This window comes from Medicago sativa, chromosome 7 (assembly GCF_051527215.1).
Source record: "Medicago sativa cultivar Bolivia chromosome 7, Bolivia_mono, whole genome shotgun sequence".
Classification (NCBI taxonomy): domain Eukaryota; kingdom Viridiplantae; phylum Streptophyta; class Magnoliopsida; order Fabales; family Fabaceae; genus Medicago; species Medicago sativa.
In genome coordinates this window covers 85,619,225-85,638,813 of record NC_140755.1, presented here as the reverse complement: position 1 = coordinate 85,638,813, position 19,589 = coordinate 85,619,225, and the positions used below count along the sequence as shown (strand labels likewise).

General features: G+C 34.2%; 1 protein-coding gene across 1 annotated transcript; it reads left to right on the top strand.

Annotated features, from left to right (window-relative positions):
- Window positions 1-690: 690 nt before the first annotated feature.
- On the top strand, window positions 691-6,516 carry LOC146909587 (uncharacterized). The gene is made up of 8 exons (XM_085724665.1): window positions 691-820; window positions 2,082-2,262; window positions 2,584-2,763; window positions 3,213-3,293; window positions 3,377-3,540; window positions 4,330-4,466; window positions 5,030-5,145; window positions 5,721-6,516. Exons 1-8 carry the CDS (start codon window positions 729-731, stop codon window positions 5,970-5,972), a joined length of 1,203 nt encoding a protein of 400 aa, XP_085580791.1. The 5' UTR covers window positions 691-728; the 3' UTR covers window positions 5,973-6,516.
- Window positions 6,517-19,589: the final 13,073 nt, after the last annotated feature.

Here is a 19,589-nt window from a genome sequence, read left to right as displayed (position 1 = left end):
ATAACTTGTGAGGTTGGTGTAGATTGTCTTGGATATGCTTGCCAAGAAAGACCGTATTAGAGAGTCTCGTAGTGCGAACACCCAAACCTCGCATGATTTTTGGGTTTAGATGAAGTCTTTCAATTAATCCAATGGTTGAACAATCATAGACGAGATGACAAAACAATTATAAACTCACACACACAAATTGGAGGTACCGGGGTTCGATCATGAAGTTCGGCCTAACAATTTCGACATTTTTACCAAGAGAGCTAGGACTTATGGGACGTAACATTTTCTCTTCTAATTTTATCTTTGGTTTAATTTTAATTAATTTTGTATTTCCTCCAATTTTCCATAAAAAATAGATTTGTAAGCCTGTTCGGCCGTAAAATAAATACTCCCTCCGATCCTATTTACAAGAGACAATTTACTTTTTAGATACATTAAATAATTTATGTATTTGGTTTAGGTTCTTGACTAAATACATACATTATTCAATATCTAAAAAGTCAACTTTCTTTTATAAATAGAACGGGAGTAAGTAAAACTTAACTAGTAATAATTATTCCATTCAATTTTTCTTATACATACATATGTGTTTATTGTTTAATATAAATATAATAATGAGATCAGATTTTAGTCCTTATCCAATCGTGATGGCAGCATTTGGTGAAAAATATAAAAATGGCGATGACATGGAGAGTTATTGAATTTTTTGTTGACACGAAAGTGCAAGTGCGGAGGATATGCAGAAAATAGCGCAAAGGGTGCGATTCTGGAAACCAAACTATGCAACCCCTCATACAAATCCAACTTTTTCATCTTATGTTCAATCGAGGTAAATAATAATCATTTTCCTTTTTCTTTCTCTATTCATCATTCATCATACTTTAAATTCTTTCATGTATGTTTATGCTTGAAATAAAATGAACCGTTCTTTTTAATCATTGCTGCTTTCATTTTGGCCCTATTTGAATAAACTACTTAATTAAGCTATCGAGGAGAGCATAGGGGGAGAAGCTGAAAACAACTTATGAACGTATCAAAAGCTGTTTTCATAAGCTCTCCCCAAGTCTTAGTCTTTGTTAAGTGAGGAAATGTAAGAATAAGGTGTTAATTAACTTCTAATGATCAATGAGACAGTCATTTTGAATTTGGTGTTACACTTCTCATGTCTTTGCTAAATAGATGTAGGACCACCTGGGAAGATTGTATGGTCATAGGATATGAATTTGATGTGTTTAGTCTTCAAACCAATTCAGTTGATTCATAATTTTCTGATATAGCACTTGAATAGTGCAAAATTTCTCAGAAAGATTATTAATTTTGTGATTCCTCTATCAGTTGGAATATTTTTCTCTGTTTAACCGATTTCTTATTGAATTGGAATTGAATATATTTGGGTGGAAACTACTTAGTGGTGAGCAAATACACGGTTCAGCAACTCAGTCTTCCACTCTCATACATGAATTCTCCCACCCTAACAAGATAATCTCGAAAACAATAATCTAAGCCTCACATTTTGATTTTTAGTTTTAAAACTGAAAAATTGTTCAAGCCCTTAGACTCTAGAGTCGGACTGTTTTCTTTGGTGTTTTAATTTTACGTCTTTTAAAAAATTTATGTTATATGAGCGATGAGTTGTATGCTATGAATTTTAATTGATGTTTAATTAAATAGTAGTAGTTGTGATTTATTTGTTAAATTTTCTTACATGTGTGTGTTTAATTGTAATTTTGTACTTCTGGTAGAGCCAGTGTTACCATTCTTTTATTTAGGTGTTTTCTCATTCTTTTGACCCTAGGTAGGATCTCATTTTGACATTCTTGTTTATGATTACTGAGTAGCATACAAATTTAGATTGCTTACGAATAAATAGGACAAGATGGTTGGCTTTTGTAGCTTTATGCATGAATGCTTCTTTGCTTGTTGCTGTTTGGGCCTTTGGGAATGATAAAGATCTAACTTTTGTTGAAGATATACTGTTTGGCTGTAATACTTGCTTTTTTTAAAATGAGTTTGGTAGAATTTTTTTAAGTTAATATCTGTCCTTAACATTAATCATGCGTTCTTTACTTTCCAAATCATGAATGCACCAGGGAAATTACAAACACAAGAGAACTTAGGAATGCATTTGACAAATACAAAATAAACGTTTTGTCTCGATACCTGAACTGGACTCCGGGGGCAAATGATAATCATCATGCTGCCAGCTACGTGGTAAACCGTCATTTTAGAGCTGATAACGATGGTAGATGCATAAAGGAGTTCTCAAGCAAGGTGCAATTGATCTAATGTATACTTTCCCCCCTAATGTTATGCATTTTAGTTTAACTTGAAACTTGTTATCAAGCAAGGAAGAATGGATGACGACACATGCTTAACCTGTTAAACAACATCGTTTGCTGAATCTATAATTTTCTTTTGATGAAAAAAAGAGGTCTATTTTTATTTATGTCTCTATGTTGTGCATTTAATGCTTGATGTAATGATGTTTGTATAATTATTTCTAATTTAGCATTTCCCTGTTTCATTGACATCTTTTAATCGGATCGTCCTTTTGTTGGAGAATTATGACTAATATTACATTCAATGCCTCAGCTTCGTAAAAATATTCCAGACTTTGTAAAGATAGTGGAGGTTGGTGCAAGGGATGGATTGCAAAATGAGAAGGTTATTGTTCCCACTGATGTGAAAATCGAATTGATAAAACTGCTAGTTTCTTCTGGGTTATCTGTTGTTGAAGCGACAAGTTTTGTCTCGCCAAAATGGGTGCCACAGGTAACATATGTTTTTTCCTAGAGATAATCAATCATTTGTGATTTTATGGAGACAACTAAGAACTCTTCTAATAATAATTTTTTTTATTATTATTTGTTTACGATTCATTTTTTACCTTATTTCTGTAAGGTATTTTCATTAGATCTTATATAGGCCTTTATTTGTCAATTCAATGTGCCCAGAGATTCTTATCTCGATTACTGTTCCTATATTTCTGTTGTAAAAGTTCCATTTCCGTGCCTATCATCTGGAATAATGATTCCATCTTTTCTTTGCTTGTTACAAGACTTGATCCGGTCTCTTGTGCATATGTTACTGTCTATACCTCCTTTTTGTTTAAACATTAATCATGATTTCTATTGTACTTTCGTAAGTGCTTTTCTTGTGTACACTGTTTAATGAATCATGTGATCCTCTGACAACCAATTTAACATATTAACTGATTTCAGTTGGCAGATGCAAAGGATGTACTGGCAGCTGTTCGAGATGTTGAAGGTGCTAGCTTTCCTGTCTTAACTCCAAATCTCAAAGTAAGAATTATAGTTATTGGTAAATATATTATTTGGTTTAGAATTTGTGGATGGTTGTGATCATCCGACCCCATTTCTTCCAGGGTTTTGAGGCAGCTGTTGCTGCTGGAGCTAAGGAAGTGGCTGTTTTTCCTGCTGCTTCTGAATCATTCTCTAAAGCAAATCTCAATTGTGGCATTGAGGATAACCTTGCTCGTTGCCGTGATATTGCTTCTGCTTCTAGAAGCCTCGCGATCCCAGTTCGTGGGTATGGTTTTGATTCATACATTTAAATGATGGATAAATTTGAGTGTTTTCTGAAAATTTGTGTGTCACTTCTAGCTAAAGCAAAAGGGTTATTTATGTGTTTGAAAACAAAGGACTTTGTATTTTCATAATAATCTTGAAACATCACTTGTCAGCTATCAGATGTGTTTGCACTCTGCCTTGGGTTTACTTAGCTGTCTAAAAGATGGCTGATTTATATCTAAGTGGAAGAATAGCTCCTGAGCTGAAGTGCCTATTTCCATGTTGATAGTTTCATTTAGCTGTGACATCAAGTCATAAGAAAGGTTTTGGTTTGTGTTTCATTTGAAGTTTTTTTTTATTTTTTTAACTGGAGTGTTTCATTTGAAATTGAAACATATACTGATTTGTTTCGTTGATAATTATATTTGGCGGTAATACTGTATATACTCATCATAGGAATTTTGTCGACCATAATCTTTCCATATTGGATTTACACGTAGTTGATTGGAGGACGGCGTAGCTTGAACGGTGATTTAGTGTGTTTGAACTAGCATATTTTAAGGCAGTGTTATGTTTTTTAGCTTCCCAAGAGAGCAATTGCAAACAAAATTTTCTTCCAAATTAAGCTAAAAACATGGTTTTACGGATAGTAGAATGTGTGCCAGACTCCAATCGTCCTTACTTGAATCTATTTACTTATTCAAATTATTTGAACAATCTTAAAACAGTATTCTGCTACTTGTCAGTTAACTTTCAAATTCATCAAAGCAACTATATAGTCAACCCTGTTACTGATTTCACACTACAGATACATATCATGTGTTGTGGGATGTCCTCTGGAAGGAAGAATTGCTCCAGCAAAAGTAGCATACGTTGCAAAATCACTTTATGAGATGGAGATCTCGGAGATTTCATTAGGGGATACAATTGGTGTCGGTACACCTGGTAATGTTTCTTTCACTTGTTGTTACTTATATTCTTCAGGCATTTTTGGTCTTGGTTGCTGTGTTGGTGTAGCTGTTTAACCTGTTGAAGGGCTATCAATCTTTATCTTGTTGATTTGACTCTTATTTAAGTAAACCTGATCTTATCTTAACTGTGTAATTGTTAATGATTAATTATATTATATTATATTATATGTACTTACGTTGAAGATCCTGTTTATTAAAAAATTCCAATGTTTCCATGTCAAAGATCATTGTCTATCTTTTCACAAATAGTTTCCTTTTCTTAATCTGTCCTAAGAAGGAATTTGTTGAAGTGGTTTTCTAACGAGGAATACAGTGAAAAGTCTAAGGTGATTGGGATCTGTGATTATCAAATGAGAAAAAACTAACTTTTTCAAAATCTTTCTTAAGTCTTATTACTGTGTACAACAACTTCGTATCAGTTTTTTTTTTAACATATTAAGTTGTATTGATTGAGTTCTTACATATTTTATGGTTCTATCTTGGCTGTTTTGCTTTATCAAATATCCTGATATAACTTGATCTTTCTCATCTTTACAGGCACCGTCATTCCTATGCTTGAAGCTGTTCTTGATGCCGTTCCTATTGACAAGCTTGCTGTCCACTTTCATGATACTTATGGTCAAGCACTTTCAAATATTCTAATTTCGCTACAGGTAAACACATTTTATTCTTCAAAGGCTGATATGTTATTAGGACAGCCCTTTTATATAGGATATTTTTGAAAGACCCACCCTTTCAAAACGAATTATCTGGATTGTGTCCTTGTCTTTCATTTTAAACTCACATGTATTGCTGGGATACTGATTGTTTTTCCACTCCCAACCAAGATAATATTGTCTTTGCAATCTAAAAAAATGGAAGTGGATGTATACTGTCGAATTATAGCCTGACCGAAAGAATGAAAATTTCAATGTGTATGTCTTTATAGAAACAAGGGCCTGGGCTAAATATATTTTTGGTCTTCCATTAAATGGACAAAATTCGACTTGTATCCCTATAATTTTGTTATTCCTTTTTGGATTCTGAAAAAAAGAAGATAAATGTGCTTTTAGTTTCTGACTTTTAGTTTCTGACAAGACTCGTGAGGGACGAAAACTCTATCTTTGTTGAACATAAACACAAAACAAATAAATTTGTACAGGGATACAAATCAAAATTTTCCATTAGGATAAAAATGTATTTAACCCTAAAGCAGTTCCTATTTGGTTAATCTTATTCATTTTTATAGATGGGGATCAGTACAGTGGATTCATCTGTCTCTGGTCTTGGAGGTTGTCCTTATGCCAAGGGTGCAACTGGGAATGTTGCCACTGAGGATGTTGTTTATATGCTGAATGGACTTGGAGTTAAAACTAATGTGGACCTTGGAAAACTGATGCTTGCTGGGGATTTCATCTGCAAGCATTTAGGACGTCCTACTGGTTCAAAAGCTGCAACTGCATTGAATAAAGTTACTACATGTAATGCCTCCAAACTGTGAGTTACCAAAGCTAGATCCTGTATTCGCATGAAAGATATATGAGATTCTCCATCTAGACGGGGCTAGGTAGCACTAAGAACTTAATTACTCGGGATTTCTGTTTCATAAACTGCTCCTCAGGCAGGACACTTGCTTTCTATCTTTGAATGGTTTACCCACAGACCAGAGGGTTAAGGCTCTCACCTTCTTTTCAAATCAAAGAAAGAAGAGCCCGGAGATTGTTCACCCACTGAGTTGTTACTGTTGTTCATAAGATGTCATGACTTCTTACTTCTTTAGAGTAAATGTATGTTGGTGGTTCCTCACTGGTGGGTCCTTCCTGTAAACAACAAACTGAAAGAGATAGAGCCAGAAAACACAAAGTGTAATGTTGTTCATTTCTGCTTGTTTTTGGAGTCTATTGAGTTGCTTTGATTATGTGTTGAACATGCAATCAGGATTAAAATTATGAAAATGCATAGTACGTCCAAGTTCAATAGCATTGTCATCTTTGATACACATTTTTATAATGAAAGTAAATAAAGAAATTGATGTTTTTCTTTTTCTTGTTTGATTCTTTTTCCATTCTTGTTTCTTTGTAATTCTTTTGGTTATAGATTCGAAGATGTTCGATTCAAATTTCCTTTTCCTATCTTAGAATTTGGATTTGAGCCTAGCATTACAACTCTCAAACTCATACTCAACACACTTGTCTAAATAAGATTTCTATTTTTTTGTTCATTGCTATCATGTTTTTGGTCTTTTAAAGGTTAGAGCTCAGAGTTTAAACCGAAGACAAATGCACGTTTGAGTCAATAAACTTCATATTGACTTTAACTTAACCACCATTAACTTTAATATTGGATGCCATTTACTTCATTTCACTACTGTTGATGTCACAAATAAAGGACCTGTGCTTAATTTCTCCCTCTCCCATTTCCCCTTATTTTATTAAAAAAGCTAGTAAAATAAGAAACAATTTCTTCTTTATATTATATGTCCATGTACTTTCCTGCTCACAGCAAAAATCCAGCATGCAAATGTTATAAGAAGAAATTAAAGATTTTTTCACTACATTTATGAAATAGACATGGACCCCTTCTCCTTTTCTCCCTATCACTGCATTGGGTAATTTGTCTAGTCCTACCAGTATTGCAAATCTTTGCTCTTCTTTGTCATTATTGTCATTGAAGCATGAATCCTTTTACTCAACTACCCCATCAGAAAATAATAGTGAAAATCAGTACTAGTTATAGATAAAATAGAAATTATTGTCCTTTCCAAATGAGCCATTAATACATGATGGTTCATTTCATTAAAGATACTCAAAGGGGTCTCTCTGAGTGAAGAACTTTGCCTTAAATGACAACTTTGTCGTGTACATTTATGCTTGCTGTGACATTCTGTTGCACAGAAAGTGACTTGACATGCTCGTGAGTCGATCCTATAATATTGTTGCCTTTGTTTAGAGTTTGCTTTCTTTCCTCCAAGCACTATACTTGATGGTAACAATTAACAAAATTGTCATTTCTTTTGAAAATAAACTTTTCCACTCTTGCCTTTGTCCCACGCATCCATTTAAGGACGCCGGTCCTATACCAAATGTTATTTTATCCACAGTTGTCTGAGTTTAGGAGGTCATGTAAGAATACAACCACACACTCCTAAAAACATGGGAAAATTGCTGTTGACACATTCCATATGGCCGGGACACACATGTAAAATACCCTTTTTACCCCCTCGGCAGTTAACTCGCCGAGGAATTTGAAATCCGGCTGCAGCTAATCTGCCGAGGATTTCCTCGGTAGTTAACTGCCGAAAAAGGCTGTTTCATCGTATGAAACAGAAACCCGCTCCCCTACACACTATTTTCATCAACTTCCATATCAAACCCATCCATTCCCCCAAATCCAATAATTTTTTTCTATCAAATCTTCCCCCAAATGATTCAAACATCAAGCCTAGGATCATTCAACATACTTTTGACGTAAAAAAAAAGGTATTGTGCATTTTATTCGGTTTATTTTTGTTATATGTTACACCGTCATATGTTGGTTTACAACGTCGGTCACGTAAGATCGGCATGGGGAATCTCGGCACTATCGTCGAGGAAATCCTCGGTAGCTTAGTGCCGAGGGAAACCTCGATAGTTAAGTACCGAGGAACACTTACGAAAATTTTGAAGGACGAAAAAATGGCAAACTCTTGCCATTTTTTCAAAATTTTTTTCTTTGTTTTTTTTTGTTTTTTTTGTTTTAGTTCATTATGGCATTGATGTTTATGCATTAGTTAGTTGTTAATTCATATTTATGTGTTGTTTAATTATAGTAATGACCGAGAACGCGGAAGATGTTTCGGAAGAGACAAAACGTAATTTTGTCCAAATTTCGGAGATGTCAAGCCACCTAAGGTTGAAGTCAAACCAAACATTGAACAAGCTTCTAAATATGTTAGCCCCGTGTCGTCCCACTTCAAGCCCACGAAGTGGACACGGCTAGGTTTTTTCGACGACATTAAGTTTCAAGATAGAGAAGAATTGCTTGGGTGGGTACGTTGTCAAGCAAACAAGGCGGGATTTACAATTGTTACACAAAGATCAAGCTTGGTCCATCCAATATTGCGCCTAGTGTGTGAAAGGAGTGGAGCTCACAAAGTGCCTAAAAAAAAACCGAAGCATGCGACAACGGGCTCAAGAAAATGCGGGTGCTTGTTCATGATTAGTGGATATCAAAGTACGCAAACAAAGGAATGGGGATTGAACATTCTTAATGGAGTTCACAACCATGCGATGGAGCCGGCTTTAGAAGGACACATTCTTGCCGGTAGATTAAAGGAGGATGACAAGAAGATTGTACATGACTTGACCAAGAGCAAGGTGCTTCCAAGAAATATTTTGATACACTTGAAGAACAAAAGACCACATTGCATGACAAATGTGAAGCAAGTGTACAATGAACGTCAAAAAATATGGAAGGCAAATAGAGGTGACAAGAAGCCGTTGCAATATCTAATCTCGAAGTTGGAGGAGCACAACTATACTTATTACTCAAGAACACATGGTGAAAGTAATACAATCGAAGATATCTTTTGGGCTCATCCAACATCCGTTAAGTTGTTTAACAATTTTCCAACGGTTTTGGTTATGGACTCCACCTACAAAACCAACTTGTATAAGATGCCAATGTTTGAGGTAGTTGGGGTAACTTCGACCGATTTGACATATTCGGTTGGGTTTGGATTCTTGATGCATGAGAAAGAGGAAAACTTTGTTTGGGTTTTAAAAATGTTGCGTAAACTTCTTACTTCAAAGATGAATATGCCTAAGGTGATTGTTACCGACAGAGATGGGTCTTTGATGAAAGCGGTTGGAATTGTTTTCCCGGAAAGTTATGGTATGAATTGTTACTTTCATGTGCAAGCAAATGTTAAACAAAGGTGCGTCTTAGATTGTAAATATCCTATGGGAAAAAAGGATGGGAAAGAGGTGAGTAATCGCGATGTTGTCAAGAAGATCATGAGGGCATGGAAAGATATGGTTGAATCGTCCACTCAAGAGTTATATGCAAATGCATTAGTGGAGTTCCAAGATGCTTGTAGTGATTTCCCACCTTTCCTAGCCTATGCCATGACCACCTTGAATGAAGTGAAGGAGAAAATAGTGAGGGTATGGACAGACCGTGTGTTGCATCTTGGTTGTAGATCCACCAATAGGGTAGAATCGGCTCATGCTTTGGTGAAGAAATATTTAGACAATAGTGTGGGTGATTTGGGTACTTGTTGGGAGAAAATACATAACATGTTGTTGCTTCAACACACTGCGATATAAACGACCTTTGGTCAAAGCGTTACCGTGTTGGAACATAGATTCAAAGATGTCACTTTGTACTCCGGCTTAGGTGGTCATGTGTCTAGATATGCTTTGGACAACATTGCTATGGAAGAGTCACGTTGTAGGGAAACGTTGTGCATGAACAAGGAAATTTGTGGTTGTGTTCAAAGGACATCTTATGGCTTACCATGTGCATGCGAAATTGCAACTAAACTCCTTGAAGAAAAGCCAATTTTATTGGATGAGATACACCACCATTGGCAAAGGTTACGCATGGGAGAAGAAAGTAATGAACTTGGTTTTTCGGTGGATGATGAGTTGAAGGGTATTGTAGAACGTCTCAAGAAACTCCCTTTCCAAATGAAGCTTGAAGTCAAGGAGGCTTTGCGGCAATTGGCATTTCCCGAAACCACCATGATGTCTCCACCACCACAAAAGGCAACAACCAAGGGAGCCAAGAAAAAAGTGGACATTGCGAGGTCTAAAGGAAGAATTACATCCACTAGCCGGATCCCTTCTTCTTGGGAGGTTGTTGATTCCCAAAATCCGGATAGTCAACCGTCACCATCACCAACAACATCATCATATAAAAGGAAAAAAGGTGCTCGTCTTGGTAAAGCACCAATTTCCCCACTTCCACCACCTTCTCGGTATCCAAAGCCTAAGGCTATCCCGGTTATGAGGCCTATTGATTATATGCCACGCTTCATGCTTCCATTTATTGAAAAAGTGGTGGATGTTATTGGCGATGGACATTGTGGATTCCGGGCTATAGCCGAGTTCATGGGCTTAACCGAACAAAATCATCTCATGATTCGTACACATCTTATTCAAGAATTGAAAGATCATAGAGATGATTATGTTGAAGTATTTGCGGGTGAGGATCGTTATAACTACATTTTAAATGGCTTACATCCTCCCGCAAATACAAAAGTTGTGCACATCTTGTTGATAAGTGGTTGACTTTTCCGGACATGGGGCACATTGTTGCCAATTATTACAAAAGGTGTGTGGTTGTGTTGACAAATCTTGAAGTTGGTAACTCGGAATCTTTTTTCCCACTAAGAGGGCCACCACCGCCGGGCAAGCAAAAAACTCCCATCATGTGCCTTGGGGTAATTCCTAATCACTTTGTGCTTATTTACTTCGAGGAATGGTTGTCCACTACCTCCATCATCTACGGAGTGGCACAATCACAAGAAACAAGATGCGGTGACTTGGGAAGATGAGTATTTGGATCAACATGAGTTGTTCCGAAAGCTCATGGCTATTGAAAGTGGAAACAAACCGCCAAAACCACAAAAGGAATCAAACAAAGCGGCGCCTATTTTGTTGGACACTCCCGAAAAACCAAAGCAACAATTTGAAGTTATTGCGGAAGATGAGGAAGATTTTATGTCACTTCGATCTTCTCCAATCACTTGGCAATTAACAAGGGATTTTTTTGTCGGTGTTAGTCCTTTTTTTTGGTAGAAATTACACCGACGTATATTTTGGGGTCAAAATTGTAATGCCAATTTTTTGTGGCCAATATATAAGTAACATTATGTAATTTATATTGATATATATGATAACATGACTTTTATTGACTTGAAACTAGTGCAATACTTATTTATAGCTTATTAATGTTTGCACATTTGATTTATTCGTTATTACATTCCATTTAATTTTGTTCTAATCTATGATTATTTTGTTAAAGCTTTTGTCAAGTGAAACATGTCGAGAGGTTGCAAGAATTGAAGGGCGTGTTAGGTATTGCGCGTTTAAAAAGACGGTTAAGGTTATGATAACACCGACGGACTCTATTGATGATTTGAAGACACAACTTAACACTTATTTTGAGCATCTTGGTGAAAATCAATATACACGTCACTTGTCTCGCTCTAATGCCAATGATAGACCTAGGAGAAGATAGAGATGAATTCACATGGAAAACGGCAAGCTATATGCCTTGGCTTATTAAAGACGATAGCGACGTCGGATTTATGTTTAGGAATATGGTGGAAAATAATGTATTATATATATATATGTTCGTTCCATATGCAATTGTAATGAATGTAAGTAGGGATTTAATTTAATGATGTGTAATGATGTGTAATGACTTGTAATGTGTTGTTTGATTATGGACACTATGTTCCGTTTTGATGAATTTCAAACTTTTGTGTGGTTTGAACCAAATGTCGGTTTGATTTAATTATGGACATATGTAAAAGATATTGTATTTTTCTTGTTTATGACCGAGTTTCATTGTTGTATAATTTGAATTGCATATGGAAATGCTGCGGTAAAATTACGAGTAAAAGCGGCCGAAAAATGGCTTGGAAATGCTTAGCATTAATGCAGAACTTTCGTCCGCATAAATGCTTTCCTCGACGATTAACTACCGAGGAATTCCTCGCTAACCGCAGCCGGATTTCAAATTCCTCGGCAGAGTTAAGCCGAGGGGGCAAAAGCGTATTTTACATGTGTGTCCCAACCTTCTCTAATGTGTGAACAGCAATTTTCAAAACATGGTAGGGACTGGATTGATAGCAAGTGGTTAAAGGTATAAATCAAATTGATAGTAAGTTGTTAAATATAGAGCCGAAATGATAGTAAGTGGTTAAATTTGGATACCAACTTGATAATTTAATACAGTGAGGACTTTTTTGAAATATTCATAATCTCAAAGACTTATTTGAGAGTATGTTACAAAGTCGGTGACTAATTTGATGGTTTAGTCGATAAATTGTCTTGAACGAGATTTAAAATTATGGTTGCATCTCGAGTTAATACTACAAAGAATTGCTGTCAAATGTACACCAAAGTTACTGTATTTTCAAAACCTTGGTCTTAGAAAGGTATTTGAGAAGGACTTGGAAACACATTGGTAAACGCACGTACGAGTAGCCATTTAAAAGCTACATTTGGATTGTCAATGAGTTTGGAAAAATTATGGTATGGTTGTGCCGTGGTTTTGTTGAAGCTTCAAAAATGGCTTACCCTTATTTCGTTAATCTCACTGTCAATCTAAGCATACATTGCATTTTGTATTTTTTAACAAATTATGGTGAAACTTGGCCGGTTATTCATGCATGTAAAAGAATTGTAGGTCTCTCGGTAACTTTGCTATTGGTGCGAAACATCCACAACTTTGTCAATGACTAACTTCTGCTAAAAATATTGACTAACCATCGTTAACAAAATTATAGCTTAAAAAATAACGTTTTTAATAATTTTTTTGCTTGGAATTGACACTGATATATTTTTCAGTGCATTAATTCTCAAATTTGGCTGTTTGTGGAGAGTTCTCCATGGTTCTGATGCATTTGCAGCCAAATAGAAAATTGTTTACCCTGCACAAATTAAATGATGAAGGACGAAATATCTGCTCTCCAAATAATGGTATATTCTGCACCCCAAAATAATTATTGCATCCTCTCTGTGAGGGTAAGAAGGAAATCCTTTAACAAAAAACCTATTACCATTTTTCTATATCTAATAACTTGATTCACACACCTTAAATATGGGGAAGGGGAGAATCTCAAATTCAAACCGAGACCTTTGTGTATCAACATAACATACTCGCAACTACCAAGTACTTGCAAGACAAAGCGAGTTTTAGCATGGACCAATTGCATAATTTCCCCATCTTAGGCTCATTTGTTTTTACGGGTCACTACCTTGTTTCTACCGGTTATTACCTGGACATTGCTTTTTTTTAATAATTGATTATACATATATCACCGGTGTTAACAGGAAAATTGATTATACATTGTTTTTAATAAAAAATCACATGTATTATAAACACAAACCAAGCTTTTCGAACCGAGCACATATTTTTGTGAACAATTACATAGGGGATTTATCAAAACCCGAAAATAAACTTGACAGATTAAGTGTGAAAATAAGGATCATGTAAGCAAAATTTATTTATTATTTGAATTTGTTTTAAAATAAATTAATATAGAAAATATGATATTATATTAAAATAAATTTGAATTTGATATGGACATTGCGTAATTTATACAAGAGCCGATGTTCGAACGTTGGATACTCCACTTATTCACCTTAATACTATTTGACAAAAACTCGATTAGATAATGAGTACAAACCCAAATAAAATTATTGAACAAATTTAGCATATTTTTTTAAATATTTATATTTTGTATTAACCCTCCGTTATCGGAGAAAAGGGACACCGATAATCTATAGTTTGACCAAGTTTGATTGAAAAAAATTATTTCTTCACCAAGCTATAATAATATTTATTAAAGAGGCAATAGAAAAATCTTAGCAATGTTTTGTAAATCTTTCATTACATTACATTATCGTCAAATCCATTTTGTAAATCTTTCATGTTTTTCTTTTAGAAAAATCATCCTTAAAAAGAAAAATGTTTTTCTTTTTAAAAAAAATCATGTAATATGTAAAATCTGTACAAGTTGCCAGTCAAAATAATAAGACAATTCTAGCCATTCATATTATTTTATATTTAATCAATGATTCAATTTATATGAGCCTAAGTTGGGGAAATTTTGCAATTGCCCCATGCTAAACATTGCCGCAAGACAATCCTCTTACTATTATAGTTCCTTGTAAAGGGTAAAAAAACCAAACACTGTATTTTGCTGTCACTTGCAAATCATTACCCTTTTTTGTGCAAAACATACATATATTCATTGACCTCTCAAAAAAAAATACATATATTCATTGTTATTTCTTTTGATGTTGAATTGGAAAAAAAATTAAGTTGAAGCTTTAAACATGCTAGAACATGCTTTCTTGCTAATAAATTGAAGCTTTAAACATTACAAATAGCTTAATTTAATTGCTACTAAAATAATCACATAAAAGTGGTGATTTGAATGATACTTATACCTACAGATACACATTAATTATACAAACATTATTCATTTTTACTCCCACCTCATAGTGGTGGATATGTGGCTGGCATATAGGCAGAATTCAAAAATATTGAAATTAAAGTGGGGCCTAAATCATAATCACCAAAGAAAAATTAATACGACTAGACTGCTGAGGACATTTGATTCTTAGCTTCATGATTAAAAGTGTTGATGTATGTTGAAAAATGTTATGCACATCCATGGCTCACCAATTCATTTCATCACAAGAATAATCACTTTATATATATAGGACACCTTTTAGAAATTAGAAAAAATATATCGATGATTTTGTCAAAAATAAATAAATATCGATGATATATTTATATGTTGAAACGAATTATGGTCCCCCACCAAACATTTATACGTATGCTGCCACAAAACTTAGCACTTTATGCAGAGGTTTAATTTTGAGCTGCAGAGAAAAAAATCAAATTTTCCACAGTGATATAGACGAGGTACAGTGTTTATGTACCAAACTAGAAGTTAAACTAGTAGTATTCAGATAATTTTCTTCATAATATACTAATATTAGAATAATCACATATTTAAGACAGAAACCACTACTAGACAAAATTTAAATCAAGGAGAGAAATTTATATAAGAAAAATATAAAAATTGTCTCTAGTTCAATAAATTTTGTGACAAAGAAGTTAGCAATAAATTTTTTTTTGGCACTATTAGGTTCCTCAAAGGTCTCTAACTTAGCTTGGAGGTTACTTCGAGAGAGGTTGCCGACAAAATCCAACCTCTTGCACCGCGGCATTATTCAAGCGGATGACTCTTCGTGTGTGGCAGGTTGCAGTCTTTTGGAGAGCGCCCAACATTTGTTTCTTACTTGTGATTTTTTTGGCTCCTTGTGGCAGCATGTCAGGTTATGGCTTGGTATTTCAGGTGTTGAGCATAATGTTCTAGGTGTTCATTTCAACCATTTTACTCACTACTTAGGTGCCAACAGAAGTCGTCGATCTTTTCTTGTGGTTGTTGTGTGTGTGGCTCATATGGAAGGAACACAATAATAGAATTTTTAATAATGTTCACTCTTCCATTACGGAGCTTACGGAAAAAGTTATATTCCACTCCTATTGGTGGCTAAAAGCGAATAACGCCTCTTTTGTGTATGGTTGTGAGCGGTGGCGGTCCGACCATTTGTTTTGTTTGGGTATAGGCTGATGCTCGTTCTTGTAATTCGACGGACATCTTGTTTTTTTTAGCGTCCTCTTTAGTACACCTTGTGCTTCGCAGGCGTCTCCGTTATTGTTTATATATCCCATTTTAGTTTCTTCAAAAAAAAAATTCTTTTTTTCCCCCACTAATTTGTGTAACTAATTTTATTCTTTTAGTAGAGGAATTTAGTTATTCAAGCAACAAAATACTTCTTAGTTAATATAAAAACCCGTATCAAAGTTTTGCTCAAAAAGATTATCATTGTAACAAAGGTTATTCACCAAAAAAAAAATCATTATATAGCAAAGGGTGAGGATAAAATTTAAGATAATAAACATAATAGTAGTTGCAATAAAGTAGTAGCATGCATTGATCCTAACAGAAAAATCAAAAGCAATTCAAGAGAAAAATTAAAATTAAAATATATTTGGTCTTTAAGGGAAGGGGAGAAAAAAATAGTCCCACAAAGTTTAATTTAAACACACAATAATTTCATAATGTAATTAATGCATGATGAGTTATAATACAATGTTCATATTTTTTACAGCAATACAAAAATGTTCATCATTAGATGCATTATTGTGATTTACATATGGGGAAACCATGCACTGTTTCTTCTATAATCCTACAAACCTTAGCTAGATATAGAAAACCTGACGTATCTATGAGAATCTTGGAAGAACCCAAAACTCATAGGACAAAGGAAGCATGCTAAGTTAACAAACACATTAATTGATAACTGCCATTCATCCATGTTCAAGATTTATTTATTACATATACCTAATTAAACACTCATCATATAGTATAAGATTTCAACAAAAATATAAATATAGTTGCTTAAACTATATTCTCTCATCATCAATATTATATATAATCTCAAACCTAAACCTTCATGTACATCTATAAATTAACTTAAAAAAAAGACTTATACAACCCAAAAAATGCTTACAAATTATGTAATATATAAAGAGAGAGACAGAAATTAAGAGAACAGAAAGATTGAGGACAGAAATGGATGTGGATTTGTTGTCTCTACAGGTAACAACTTATCTGTTGTGTAGAGGGTTTGGACCAGTGTAGACTTTCCTCTTTTCATCACCAAAAACTTGATCTCCATTTTTGTTTGCATTATTCCCTTGGAATCTAGATGATGATGATTTGAATGAACCACCTTTGAATCTGTCAAATCTTGCTTTATTACCAGTTAATGCTGCAGCTTCACATGGAGCAATATTGCTTAACAGTAAGAGTAGAATCAAGAGAAGTAGAAGAAGAATAACAAAACATAGTTTTTGGTTTTTTCTCTTTACACTAATCATGGCATGGAAAAAAAGTACTCCACAAATTCTATACTTTGTATGTGACTTGTTGTGGTGTTTTCTGCCTTTGTGGTTGAGTGATAAAGGAAATGAAGGCTTTTGGTTTTGGTTATGAAATCAAGAAAAAAGAAAGACTTTTGAGTATCTTTTTGTTTAAGAGAGCATAGGAATTTGAAGATGAAGAAAGTCAAAGGAAGGAGAGAGGCCAAAAAAATGCATAGAACTTGGTGCTTGCTTAGTATATAGAAAATGTTTGTTACAAATTTCAGAGCCAAGTTTTTTTGTTTGCTAAGGAAAAATACACTAAACTTTAGACTCTTTAGGCAGAGACAAACACTAGCAACAGTGAAAGAAAACAAAACAACTGAGAGAAGGAAAGAGAAGAGGAGAGAGATGGTTTTGGTATAGAGTCAATAAAAGTGTAATAAGAGAAGGAAGACATAATGAGAAATGGTTTTTTTATTTTGAAATATGGAAACTCGTCAAGTTTTTAGAAGATAGCGTTATTGTAGTTACATCTAAATCACAAATGTGTAAACTCCGTAAACTCAAAAAAATTATCCAACGACATTAACTCTCAAGTTAACGACGATCTTAAATTTGTTTTTCCATTTTTCCCTTTTGTTATTTTCTATTTTTTATCAATAAATTTTGTTTTTGTTGCTTAAAAAAGAGAAGTGGAGTTTGAGTTATTAAATTGAAAGCTTTTGCAGCAAGGGTCCTTAATTTGGTCTAGGGTCATGTGAAATTAATCATTTTGTTAGTTTACTTTTTTTTTTCTCCCTCATTCTCATACACACTATTTTTATTTTTGAAATGGTTTTCATATATTATCCACTATTGTGATATGTGCATTCTCTAATGAGAATGTCTTTTGGTCACTATTCTTTAGTCCCCTAGAAGAAGCTATGCCCAAAAAGGAAAAGATGATTTGTGGTCTTACTCAATGGCAGACGAAATCTGGATTGAAAAACTGATATTATACATGCTCAATGCACTATTTTATACATGTAGGTTTTTGTTTTCTATATCAGAATGTGATTATTTTCTACATATTTGATGTGTATGTTTGCCATATATAAATGTATATAAGGACAAATATATAGTATAATTGCAAATCTATATTTTTTTGTTGTAATAATTGAATCTAACTAGTCCAATAGCTGTCATTGATGATGGAGAATAAGATTATAGAAACTGGCTGATTACAAACATTTAACTAAGGGAAATGTTAACCAAGCACTCCACCTTGGTTAAGGAGTTAAATATAGTAGTATCTTACATTGAAAATTGTGTTGTCATTGCATTAAAAGGTTAAAAAGTATTCTTTTTGACTTAAAATTTCCACTTTTAGCTTCCTTAACCAATGTTCCGGAAGCACCGGTTAACATGACCCTTTAACTAATTGTAAGTAAGATATTATAGCCTGCAGTAACTTTATTTTTGGCATTGATTAGTAGCAGCTTGATGGGATTAGAGTCATTTAACTATTTGAGACAATTTTATGTATATTTATCTGTTTTGGTCAAAGATGTCGGAAGCAATTACTATCAGAAAAGAAAATGAGTCACCTCCAATTAAAAGTTTTGTATAAAAATCTTAGACAAAAAAAAAATTGTATAAAAATTGTCTTCCTCTCTTTCTACATCCACGGTGGAGACATCCATTTTTGGATATTTAAATGGGTCTCACGTGTACTCATCACTCATTTATAATTTGTTAATAGAAATATCTAATAAGCATCAAATTCCCCCAATCAACATTTCACACATATTTCTTAAATGGGACATATTAATCAACTATCAATAACTTTATATCACTTAAGATTGGGGTCTTAAGCGAGACCTTAAGTCTTATAAGTATCCAAAAATATTTCTCCCCAATACCTAATAAGTACAAGATCTATCATTTTTTTTAACGAAGTATTTGTAGTGCCGCCTTATATGAGTGGTTCAATCTCACCATTCATGTGGAGTCATTTAAACCATAGTGAAGCAAAAGAAATTCTTGATCAAACTTTAATTACCTTCGACCAAATTTCATCTTACTAAGGCCCATCCCTAAAAATTGGAGGGTTAATACAAAAAATGATTTTAAATTTATGTTAACATTTACATAGATGATCTATATGATGTAACATGTAATGTCTAAGACCGGCGAGGACGGGGAGTGATCGGCGGTTCATAAAACACGGCAATGAGCGATTCTTGACAGCTTCTAGGCGAACCAAATTCACATTGAAATGAGAGGGTTCCCGAGGTCATGCTTGTATAGGATTTTGTGGTTAAGGGAAGCCTTGTAAGAATTGTTTGGTACCGCCTATACAAACAAGGTGTATCTTTTTGGTAGCCCGTTCCATATTAACTCCACAATTAAGCGTGCTTGAGTTGGAGCAATTTTGAGATGAGTGACATTAAGGGAAGATTCACGAAAAGCGTGC

What these genes read in the sequence shown, in the direction of transcription:
- LOC146909587 (XM_085724665.1), top strand. Translation starts at nt 729, where the DNA reads ATGCAGAAAATAGCGCAAAGGGTGCGATTCTGGAAACCAAACTATGCA. An exon ending in TAAAGGAGTTCTCAAGCAAG is followed by an intron (nt 2,263 to 2,583) that starts GTGCAATTGATC and finishes TCAATGCCTCAG; the next exon opens with CTTCGTAAAAATATTCCAGA. An exon ending in AATTGGTGTCGGTACACCTG is followed by an intron (nt 4,467 to 5,029) that starts GTAATGTTTCTT and finishes TCATCTTTACAG; the next exon opens with GCACCGTCATTCCTATGCTT.